The 11,280-nt window shown below is 43.4% G+C and overlaps 2 protein-coding genes across 2 annotated transcripts; both read right to left on the bottom strand.

The window, feature by feature from the left end:
• Positions 1-4,932: 4,932 nt before the first annotated feature.
• On the bottom strand, positions 4,933-7,398 carry LOC143104637 (red-sensitive opsin-1-like). Its single transcript, XM_076268780.1, has 6 exons — positions 7,296-7,398; positions 6,822-7,118; positions 5,754-5,922; positions 5,472-5,637; positions 5,134-5,373; positions 4,933-5,031 (listed from the first exon to the last, which is right to left on the bottom strand). The coding sequence occupies exons 1-6, from the start codon at positions 7,396-7,398 to the stop codon at positions 4,933-4,935; spliced, it is 1,074 nt and encodes a 357-aa protein (XP_076124895.1).
• A 1,463-nt stretch (positions 7,399-8,861) lies between these two features.
• Positions 8,862-10,687, bottom strand: LOC143104638 (red-sensitive opsin-1-like). Its single transcript, XM_076268782.1, has 6 exons — positions 10,588-10,687; positions 10,109-10,405; positions 9,689-9,857; positions 9,407-9,572; positions 9,069-9,308; positions 8,862-8,960 (listed from the first exon to the last, which is right to left on the bottom strand). The coding sequence occupies exons 1-6, from the start codon at positions 10,685-10,687 to the stop codon at positions 8,862-8,864; spliced, it is 1,071 nt and encodes a 356-aa protein (XP_076124897.1).
• Between the last annotated feature and the right edge of the window lie 593 nt (positions 10,688-11,280).

Raw genomic sequence — 11,280 nt, 5'->3', positions numbered from 1 at the left:
GCAAAACTGTATCTGACCGGTGTAACGTTGGTACTAATTCATCCATCGCAAAGAATGATTTTTGTAGCACGTGCAACAAATATGTGTAGGTACAGCCCTGCCCTGAATACATCTCAACGTGCGCTCTAAAACATCTGGTTTAAATGGAGATGTAGATCATCACGGGTGCGTTAATAAATCTACATTGCGGCGAGTTGACACAAATTATTCACTTTGACGAATGTATGTAGTTTCAGTTACTTTACTTTGAGCCATGCTCTTCCTTACTTGAATCACCTTTGAAAATAGAGGATTGAAGTAGCCTATATGGGTGTTTGGGAATGAACGTTGACTCAGATGCTTTTTGAGACCTTGAGCAGAAATGTCCCAGCGGTGTTTAGGATGCATCATAGACTGGTTATCTTTCAGGTAGCCTATATATTTTCCATTAAAAAACCATCACGTAGCGAACGTGTTGTGGCTAACTCACTTATCTCTTGTTAGTAGCCTAGGTTATGGTCATAAGCAAATGAGATGACAGTTCAAAGATACAAATAGTGCTGTTATCGATTTGCTTGGTAGCCTATAAACGCATTTATGGTTTTCTACAAATACATCAATAATCAAATTGGCCTCCATCACTCAACCATGCTAACGGTAACATTATTTTACATATGTTCTGCTATTGATGCTATTGATAGGATTAACGTAGCCTACCTGCAGTAAAAAACAAGCATGTCCGATAAACATTCTCAGATTTATTTCGGCTTCAAGAGGAAATAGGAATTACATGTCATGCAGAAATCATCCTACCCTTAGACGTTCTCTGCGGTAAACTACTGTAGCCTAGAAGCTACAGTCTTGTCCTTGTAGGAAGTGTAGTCTTTCCAACCCACTTTAGATTAACTTCCAACAAAATTACGTCTCACTGCAACGATGCGCCATCTAGTGGACAAACGACTACGTGACGCCAATACTGGAAATGCAGCCAAATTATTATTATGATGAATATTTGGTTTTGCTTTAATCCTACTGAATTTGTAATTATGTATCGGCCGTTCTAATTGCCGATACTGATGGTATACGTGCCTGTGTGTGTGTGTGCGTGTGTATATGTGTGCACCACCATCTACAGGCCAATGAGTGTACAGTCACTAAATATACACATAACTTAATTTTTTAGACCCCCCCCCCCCCATGGATGAAATTCTACGAAACTTGGCATACCCCCAGAGAATGTCAGGTTAATCATACACATAAAATTTGGTGCAGTTCTGAACGTCTTTACTGAAGAGAGGGGCGATTAAAGCAGAATGATATTACATTTTCATTTTTTACCGGGGGGGTGCAAATCACAAATGAGTGATTATGGGCTAGGTTGATGTGGGCCCTTGAGACCAACATACTGTAACGTCGGCGCATAAAGACTGTGTTAGCGTTCTCCAGCGAAAGGCATGCTGGGACACGAGGGTGAACATTTGGGGGGTTTATGTCGTTATTCTCCTAAGTTATAAGTGTAATGTTAGCGTCTTTATTGTGACATGTTTCCCTTTTAGTTCTCCCTCGTGTGTGATCCTTTTTGTGTGGGAGGCTGCGTCCTCCCCTGTATGTGTAGTGTGTGTGCGTGCTTGACCTGCCCTGTTTGCATTGTGTTCTGTGTCTTGGTCTTGGTCTGTCTGAGTCCCTGCCCTCGTTCCGAGTATTAAAGCTTGCTTTGAACTACTCTTGGCGTCCTGAAACCTTTGAACGCTACATTGGTGTCAGAAGCGACTTTCGAACATGGCCTCCACTCAGCGGGAGAAGCTGGGAGCGGGAGACCTCATCACTGGGTGGAGGCCCACGCAAGAGGATCCAGAGAGAGCCCTTGTCAGGGCTACTAAAAAGCTCGAGGCCTTCTATCGTGACTGCCGCCGGAGGAGAGGAGCTGTTACCGGGACCTGCCTGCTGCCATGGGAGGAGATCTGGCCGGAAGAAGCGGTCGCGGAGAAAACGACGCTGGCCTGGGCGCTGACTCCACGGCGAGCCGCGACGCGTGAGCAGAGCCGAGGGAGTGCGGCGAGGAAGAGGTTCTTAGACGATGGACGGTTGGCGGAGCCGCTGAGGGCAGCGAACTCACGACGGTGGGGCAGCTTCGACGGAAAGGCTCTCTAGAGTGTGACTGTTTCGTGTGTGCTTTAACTTTTGGGTGCGTGTGAGGGGCACCGTGCAGTGCTAGGCGCTAGTTCAAGTTGGCCTGTTGGCCGGCGCCTTTAAAAAAAAAAAAAAAAAAAGTTCGTTGTGTGGAGTTCGATAGCACGACCATCTCGGGGGTCGTGCCTTCGCCGAGGCCGCGAAGGAGTGGAACGGGCTGGGAACAGAGCAGTACGGCTCTGCGAGATGGCAACACGAGGAGGGACGCCGAAGACGGTAGCTGCAGCGGGAGAGCTCAGCGCGGTCCGGTTGCTGTGGAGTCGGTGCCTGTCTGTCCCGGTCGGCGACTCGACGGAGCGGAGTGGCGTTGGCGCAGCTTCACCTGGCCCCCCTCGAACCCCGGTGCTTGGTACAGTGTCAACGGTTGTAAGGCCACCTAGGGCCCCGTCTGGAGAGGAGGAGTGCCGTGGTGACACGCCGCGGAAAGTGCAGCCTGAGGGCGGCTGCTGAGAGGGAGCTGGTGACGAGCGGGTCGGCCACGTGGCTGCTAGCACGCCCGAACTGGATTGCTAGCAGCGTGGCGCCCCGTTGAGTGAGCTCCTGCGGCGCGTGCACCCCACGTGAGTTGGCGGAACTGTCGCACTGAACTGAGTGGCGGGCGACGCGCGCCGACGTTAGCATGTGGCTACCTCGTGGGCATTGCCGAGGACGGCAATGGCTTGTTGGGGGAGCTGTGTAACGTCGGCGCATAAAGACTGTGTTAGCGTTCTCCAGCGAAAGGCATGCTGGGACACGAGGGTGAACATTTGGGGGGTTTATGTCGTTATTCTCCTAAGTTATAAGTGTAATGTTAGCGTCTTTATTGTGACATGTTTCCCTTTTAGTTCTCCCTCGTGTGTGATCCTTTTTGTGTGGGAGGCTGCGTCCTCCCCTGTATGTGTAGTGTGTGTGCGTGCTTGACCTGCCCTGTTTGCATTGTGTTCTGTGTCTTGGTCTTGGTCTGTCTGAGTCCCTGCCCTCGTTCCGAGTATTAAAGCTTGCTTTGAACTACTCTTGGCGTCCTGAAACCTTTGAACGCTACAATACCATAAAAATTTCGTCATCCTCGGTGCCACGGTTCAGGTAGTTATTTAGGAAAAACTGAATTTTTTGGGTTTCGGGGGGCCCAGCGCGGAGGGGGAGTGGCCCCCGGGGACCAAACGAAATTTTTCCAAAGTCTAGTGGGGCTACATACCCACCAAATTTCATGTGCCCCGGTGTTTCGGTGCCCCGGGTATCGTTGACCAAAATTTCAGGAAGTAGATGACGAAAAAAAAAAAAAAAAAAAAAAACTTTGACAATCCCTATATGACCACTTCGCTAGCTTCGCTAGCGGCGGTCATAATGATCTGACCTCAGAAACGCACCGTCACCGCTCATGCTGCTGACAGAGTGGCTGCGTGATAACTTAATTTGGCCTTGATCGTGCAGGACATTTCAGAACGTCAAGTGTGTGTAATCCATCATAAATGGCTAGGTTCAATGGAAAAGTTAGCTGGACAAATGAAAGAAAACGAGAAGGATTCAGTGAAGTGCTCTCTATGGCTCTGATTCTGGCTACCAGCAGGAAATTACATGCATTGTGGGTAGCTTATTTTTTCAATGAAACACAGCCTGCTATAGAGTTTACAAATGATTTCCTTTAATTTCACATTTCCATATCATTATCACAATTATGTATTATTTATTAATTAATTCGATTATTAATTAATTAATCATTTTTAACACCTTTCCTACATTGCCCTTTTCATCTCGCGTACCCCCTAGTGGCAGCTCGCGTACCACAGTTTGGGAATCCCTGCCTTACACTAGTAATGTTTCCAAAATAATCTTCATAGGGCGAACAGCATTTCTGCCACACTCTGAGCAGGTCTTATCGCTTGTAAAATAGCTATTCGGGTAGGAACACTTTGTTAGCCAAGTTAATGGCTTATAAAAGCAATTTACTTTGTCATAGCAAAGTTATCCCCCAAAGGCTATGCTGTATGCTATTCAGTTATACATACTCTGATGTATAACAGGCATTAGAGGCCTATTTACAATCAGTTGTGTACAATCTGAAACAATGGTATGATATGATTCGATTCTGATTCTGATAAGGGGTTGAGGATTCCCTGTTTGGAAATATGTGATGACAGAAAACAAGACAAGGTTGTTTTAATTTGCTGCATGACTTTACTTCCATCAAAAAAAAAAGTACAGAATCATTCACTGTAGAAATTATCATCTAGGGAACAGTTTTTTTTGTGCCTTTTTATTTCTTGCAAGATAGCTATTTACAAATGATGTATGATCATTCCACTAGAAGTCACAAATGCACTGCAACTCACAAAACCTTTCAGAATGCAAAGGTTGTAAGTAGGCTGTAAGTAAGATGTTCAGTGAATGTTAGACAAACATTTTCTTTTTAGAGCTGTGAGGCTGTCTTACCTGCATCTCTGAAAATGAGCAGGAACTTTCATTACTGGTTGCGTGTTCATGACACGTATACAGTTATAGTGTGTTATGCACTTTCTCTGCAGATTTTTGATGACAGTAATACACACTTATGCTCTGTGTGTTTTTCCTCTTCACTGCTGGCCTTGGTAGACTATGCAGATGACTGACGTCTCATTGAATCAACTGTAGTTTTGAGAGGATGGTGCATTTACACACACTTCTTCTTAATGGAAAGCATTTCATTAAAATAAACAAAGATGTGTTAGATATACAATATATACTGTACAAAAAGTCCCATTTGTTTCTCTTTTCCAAGTTCCAAGTGATGGCATGTGCCACAGACGATTATGCAGGTGCCACAGACGAGACTTCTGTTTTGGATGTGGAGACTTCGGATCCATCATCACCCGCCTTGCCAAAGAGCTGCATGATGCATGAACGGAACTGAAAGGTAGAATTTAGAAATTTGTTTAGTTTAGATTTTGGATTTGGGCTAGACAAAGTAAAACTTAGAAAATCAGCATTTTGTGGTTAAATACAACTCACCTGTCGGTTCATGAAGACATAGATAATGGGGTTATAGATGGTGGCGCTCTTGGCCATGTAGGCAGGCATGGCTGCAAGCAAAGGATGGAATGGATATCCTGGGTTAGCTGCACCGAAGCAGGCAAAGGCTGTATATGGTCCCCAGCAGACGCAGTAGGCAACGATCATGACAACCACCATCCTGGACACTTCCTTCTCAGCCTTCTGTGTTGACTCAGAATCCTTCTGCTGCTGAGCTACCTGTTAGCGAGAAAAAAAAAGATCCCATTTCACATAAAAGTCACTCTGTTTAAATGGTTAAACCATATCAGTTTCGGACAGAGAACAACCAAACGTACAGCGCGGATGGCGAGCCAGACAGCAATGTAGCAGAGGACGATGATACCCAGGGGAATGAAGCAGCAGGTGATCATCAGGATAATCATGTAGGACTGGATCCCAGGGACCTCGGGTCCACTGAACACATCAGGTCCACATGAGGTCTTCAGGCCATGAGGCCAATACCTAACAAAAAATAAAAACAAAGAGCATGAGCATATTCATACATAAAAATTCAGGGTAGTGAGATACATGATGTTCAAAGAATGGTCCAGGTGTGGAGAACAAAAATGCAAGCCTACCTGCTCCAGCCAAAGATGGGAGGTGCACACCAGAATGCTGCCCACACCCATGAGAAGACAATTCCTCCACTGGCCCATTTGGCATCAAACTTGACATTTCCAAAGGGTTTGCACACAACCACCCATCTCTCCCAAGAGATGATAGTCAGGGACCACAGAGCAGCAATACCTGTTGGAGGAGCCAGTGGTACAGTAAATAAAAGAGTAAACAGAAAAGAAACTAAATGCAGCACACTGTTGAATTCCCTGGTTGTTGCGTTGTGTTTTAGTTCTAATGTCTTTATTGAAGATGGTCGATAAAGCTTGACGGCTGGATCAGGATCGGCAATTAGATGATGATTTATTGTAGATGGTAAAACAATGAATAACAGAACACAGGCTAAGTGTCGAACAGTAAAACTGCACAGAGTCTAACAGTCGTGGTTGTTATTAGCATCGGGCTGCTTGAGCGTCCTGACAGAAGGTGCTCCCCGAGTCGCTTCCTCGATCCGTATCAGAGTCCAAGCCTAAGACAAAGCCTGTTATAATAAAACATACAAACGTAAATCATGCCAACGTGGCAGGTGCCAACCAGTGTACAAAACCGGCCCTGACCAGATGGAAATACTAGCCCGAACAGAACAACACGCTATCTCCTTTGGCCCATGTTATCACTGATGTTCCTGAGAACCAGGGCAGTATGATCTTCTTGATGGTAAAAAGACACAGGCCTAAGCCTCCCTTAGTGTCAACATCTGGTCAGGCTTTTGATATTAAACAAAGTTATACTGTATACAATGGTATGGACCTCTCCCTGTTGTATACTACACACAGAAGTAACATATGAACACATCAGAATACAGTGAGAATACCCCAGAATTCTACAATACACTAAATCATTGCTATAACAGTTATTTCTATTAAAGCAAACTATTTATTATACTATGTACCCAATCAGCATTTAACATTGAGATTTCAATACTACTCAACAATTATAGATTTCGAGACTACTGTAATGTGAAAAGATGTCATTTAAAATTAATTTATGGATTCATAAATAGACAGCGAGTGAAACATATAGTCCCTTACCGCAGGTAGCCACAGTGTAGCCTTCAAGAACACAACAGGTGTGTCCCAGGATAAAGTATCCGTTTATCTGGTTAATCACACTGATGGTGCTGGCTATGACTGTTTCCCCAAGATCAGCAATAGCCAGATTTACCAAAATCCAGTTGAGAGGGTGACGGAGCTTCTTGAACTTTGCTGTAGCCACCAGCACCAGGCCGTTGGTGAAAACAGAGGCAATGACCACAAAGAACATCCAAAGTGTAGCGATGTTGTAGATCCATCGTGGGGCAATTTGGTAGTTGGGTCCCTCAAATGGATCTACGGAAACAGAAGATAGTAAACACTCTGAACACCACTACATCAGAACACAGAACTCTACATTGTTGCCTTTTTTTTCACTGTCGGGCACAAAGTGTTAGAAAAGTATTCCCTTGTGCATAAGTTGCAAAAAGGCCATAAAGACATCCCTTAAGGTATAAATTGTGTGGCACTTACCTCTAGTATTATTTGCATTTGTGTAGGTGAACATTGATTCCCTTGTAGATTCATCTCCTCTTCTCCTCGCAGCAAAGACTGCGTCCTCCCACTGCTGCGCCATGTTGTTGGGTTGATAAGGGTTGTTATTCCGTGCGTGTCTCTGGTGACTTAAATTTATTTGTTTGGCTTTTAATAGTCCAGCAGACCTCTACTGTCAACTGCTCTCAGGCTGGAGGTGCCTTCAGATGTCCGATGTGCAACATGCTGATTTTATATTTTGTATGACGTCACTATCATTAAGTAGCTTCGAGGTCATTGGAGTAACTTGGCCCAATGTCAGACCTATCTAATCTCTAAGTCTCTAAGCTTTTCCGAAAGCTTTTCCTTTGCATCCAGATAATCTTGAGTAACATTGCTTGGATTTCATGACATCCGATCTATTTGATTTAGTCTGAGAGAGGATTTTCAGTACTAACCTACTGCTGCTTGTGCTACTTTTGCTGGCATGTCCTCAAACTTTAATTTGCAGAGAGATACAAAAAATGATGGCTCTTGTGATCATGAAAGTCCTACATGCTCCTACAACATAGCTTGTAGCTTAAATCTAAAAAAGCGTAAATGTTAATAGCCTAAATGTTATTCCATTGCTTTAAGTCACTTTGGACAAATGTGTCCGCCAAATGAATATATGTAAAAGTAAATATTCTGTTTCTGGCTCTTACAGTGCCGTTTAGCCACTTTAATATTTGTAACATTTCAGGAGTTTGGACTATGACTTTGTTAAATGTAACCATGTTTGTATAATAGGCATTAGAGGCCTATTTACAATCAGTTGTGTACAATCTGAAACAATGGTAAGATATGATTCTGATAAGGGGTTGAGGATTCCCTGTTTATAAATATTTGATAAAAGAAAACAAGACAAGGTTGTTTTAATTTGCTGCATGACTTTACTTCCATCAAAAGAAAAGTACATAATCATTCACTGTAGAAATTCTCATCTAGGGAACAGTTTTTTTGTGCATTTTTTTTTCTTGCAAGATAGCTATTTACAAATGATGTATGATCATTCCACTAGTAGTTACAAATGCACAGCAACTCACAAAACCTTTCAGAATGCAAAGGTTGTAAGTAGGCTGTAAGTAAGATGTTCAATGATTATTAGACAAACATTTTCTTTTTAGAGCTGTGAGGCCATCTTAGCCCGCATCTCTGTGAAGGAGCAGGAATTCCCATTACTGGTTGCGTGTTCATGTCACGTATACAGTTATAATGTGTTATGCACTTTTTCTACAGATATTTGATGACAGTAATACACACTTATGTCCTGTGTGTTTTTCCTCTTCACTGCTGGCCTTGGTAGACTATGCAGATTACTGACGTCTCAAAAAGGGTGTCCCATTGAATTGACTGTAGTTTTGAGAGGGTGGTGCATTTGCACACACTAAAGATTATCCATTCTTCTTAACTGAAAGCATTTCATTAAAATAAACAAAAATATGTTAGATATACAATACATTCTGTACAAAAAGTCCCATTTGTTTCTCTTTTCCAAGTTCCAAGCGATGGCATGTGTTGGGGAATTTATGCAGGTGCCACAGACGAGACTTCTGTTTTGGATGTGGAGACTTCAGATCCATCATCACCCGCCTTGCCAAAGAGCTGCATGATGCATGAACGGAACTGAAAGGTAGAAGTTCGAAATTTGTTTAGTTTAGATTTTGGATTTGGGCTAGACAAAGTAAAACTTTGAAATATAGAATCAGCATCTTGTGGTTAAACACAACTCACCTGTCGGTTCATGAAGACATAGATAACGGGGTTGTAGATGGTGGCGCTCTTGGCCATGTAGGCAGGCATGGCTGCAAGCAAAGGATGGAATGGATATCCTGGGTTAGCTGCACCGAAGCAGGCAAAGGCTGTATATGGTCCCCAGCAGACGCAGTAGGCAACGATCATGACAACCACCATCCTGGACACTTCCTTCTCAGCCTTCTGTGTTGACTCAGAATCCTTCTGCTGTGCTGCTACCTGTTAGCGAGAGAAAAAGATCCAATTTCACATAAAAGTCACTCTTTGTTTAAAAGGTTGAACCATATCAGTTTCGGACAGAGAACAACCAAACGTACAGCGCGGATGGCGAGCCAAACAGCAATGTAGCAGAGGACGATGATACCCAGGGGAAGGAAGCAGCAGGTGACCATCAGGACAACCATGTAGGACTGGATCCCAGGGACCTCAGGTCCACTGAACACATCAGGTCCACATGAGGTCTTCAGGCCATGAGGCCAATACCTAACAAAAAAGAAAAACAAAGAGCATGAGCATATTCATACATAAAAATTCAGGGTAGTGAGATACATGATGTTCAAAAAATGGTCCAGGTGTGGAGAGCAGAAATGCAAGCCTACCTGCTCCAGCCAAAGATGGGAGGAGCACACCAGACTGCTGCCCATACCCACGTGAAGATAATTCCTCCAGCGGCCCATTTGCTATCAAACTTGACATTTCCAAAGGGTTTGCACACAACCACCCATCTCTCCCAAGAGATGACAGTCAGGGACCACAGAGCAGCAATACCTGTTGGAGGAACCAGTGGTACAGTAAATGAAAGAGTAAACAGAAAATAAACTAAATGCAGCATACTCTAAATCATTTATATAACAGTTATTTCTATTAAAGCAAACTGTATACTATATACCCAATCAGCATTTAACAATGAGATTTCAAGACTACTCAACAATGAGATTGAGACTACTGTAATGTGAAAAGATTTAAATTGAAATTATGGATTCATAAATAGACAGCGAGTAAAACATATTGTCCTTTACCGCAGGTAGCCACAGTGTAGCCTTCAAGAACACAACAGGTGTGTCCCAGGATAAAGTAGCCATTTATCTGGTTAATCACACTGATGGTGCTGGCTATGACTGTTTCCCCAAGATCAGCAATAGCCAGATTGACCAAAATCCAGTTGAGAGGGTGACGGAGCTTCTTGAACTTTGCTGTAGCCACCAGCACCAGGCCGTTGGTGAAAACAGAGGCAACGACCACAAAGAACATCCAAAGTGTAGCGATGTTGTAGATCCATCGTGGGGCAATTTGGTAGTTGGGTCCCTCAAATGGATCTATGGAAACAGAAGATAGTAAACACTCTGAACTCCACTACATCGGAACACAGAACTCTACATTGTTGCCTTTTTTTCCACTGCCGGGCACAAAGTGTTACAAAAATATTCCATTGTGCATAAGTTGCAAAAAGACCTATCCATAAAGACATCCCTTAAGGTATAAATAGTGTGCCACTTACCTCTAGTATTATTTGCATTTGTGTAGGTGAACATTGATTCCCTTGTAGTGTCATCTCTTCTCCTCGCAGCAAAGACTGCTTCGCCCCACTGCTCTGCCATGCCGTCTGGTTGATCTGGTTTGTTTTTCCCTGCTTCAATTAATACGTTTCTATTAGTCCAGCAGCCCTCTCTCTGTAGACTGTTGCTCGAGTGGCCTACAGATGTCTGATGTGTGTTTTGCTGCTTTTATATATACGTGTGGGCCTTTATTACTGCAAATGGGTTTGACCTGACTTACAAGGTTACTGGGTGATCAGCAAATACTTTTTTTTTTACCCTGTTTAATCCCTGTTTGGCCTTTTAAGGCGTTCCTATCGCATCCGATATGGAACCAAACATTGGATTTACCTACTGTAGGTCGCAGAGGATTTTCAGTGCTAACCTACGTTAGCTTCTACAGCCACTTATGGGGTCACTGACTATAACAGTGTGCAATCCAATATGTTAAACACTTCAGTTGCACTATTGCTTTGTTAAATCTTACCATGTCTGTATAACAGGCCTTATGCCTAGTTCCCCAATCAGCGGTAACCTGTCCAATGTGAAAACATGACAAGATTAGAACATTCAAAACACAGAACCATTTTAACACTTTTTTTTTTTGGTTATTTAAAATGATGTTGTAAATTCATAGAAAACTTACAAAACCTCTC

This window comes from Alosa pseudoharengus, unplaced genomic scaffold (genome assembly GCF_046254945.1).
Source record: "Alosa pseudoharengus isolate Yale_2024_CS ecotype anadromous, Long Island Sound unplaced genomic scaffold, YU_APseudo_1.1 YU_APseudo_1.1_scf_5, whole genome shotgun sequence".
In the NCBI taxonomy this organism is placed as follows: domain Eukaryota; kingdom Metazoa; phylum Chordata; class Actinopteri; order Clupeiformes; family Clupeidae; genus Alosa; species Alosa pseudoharengus.
Note: the sequence above shows the minus strand (reverse complement) of the source record. Positions and strands in the feature narration are given on the sequence as shown.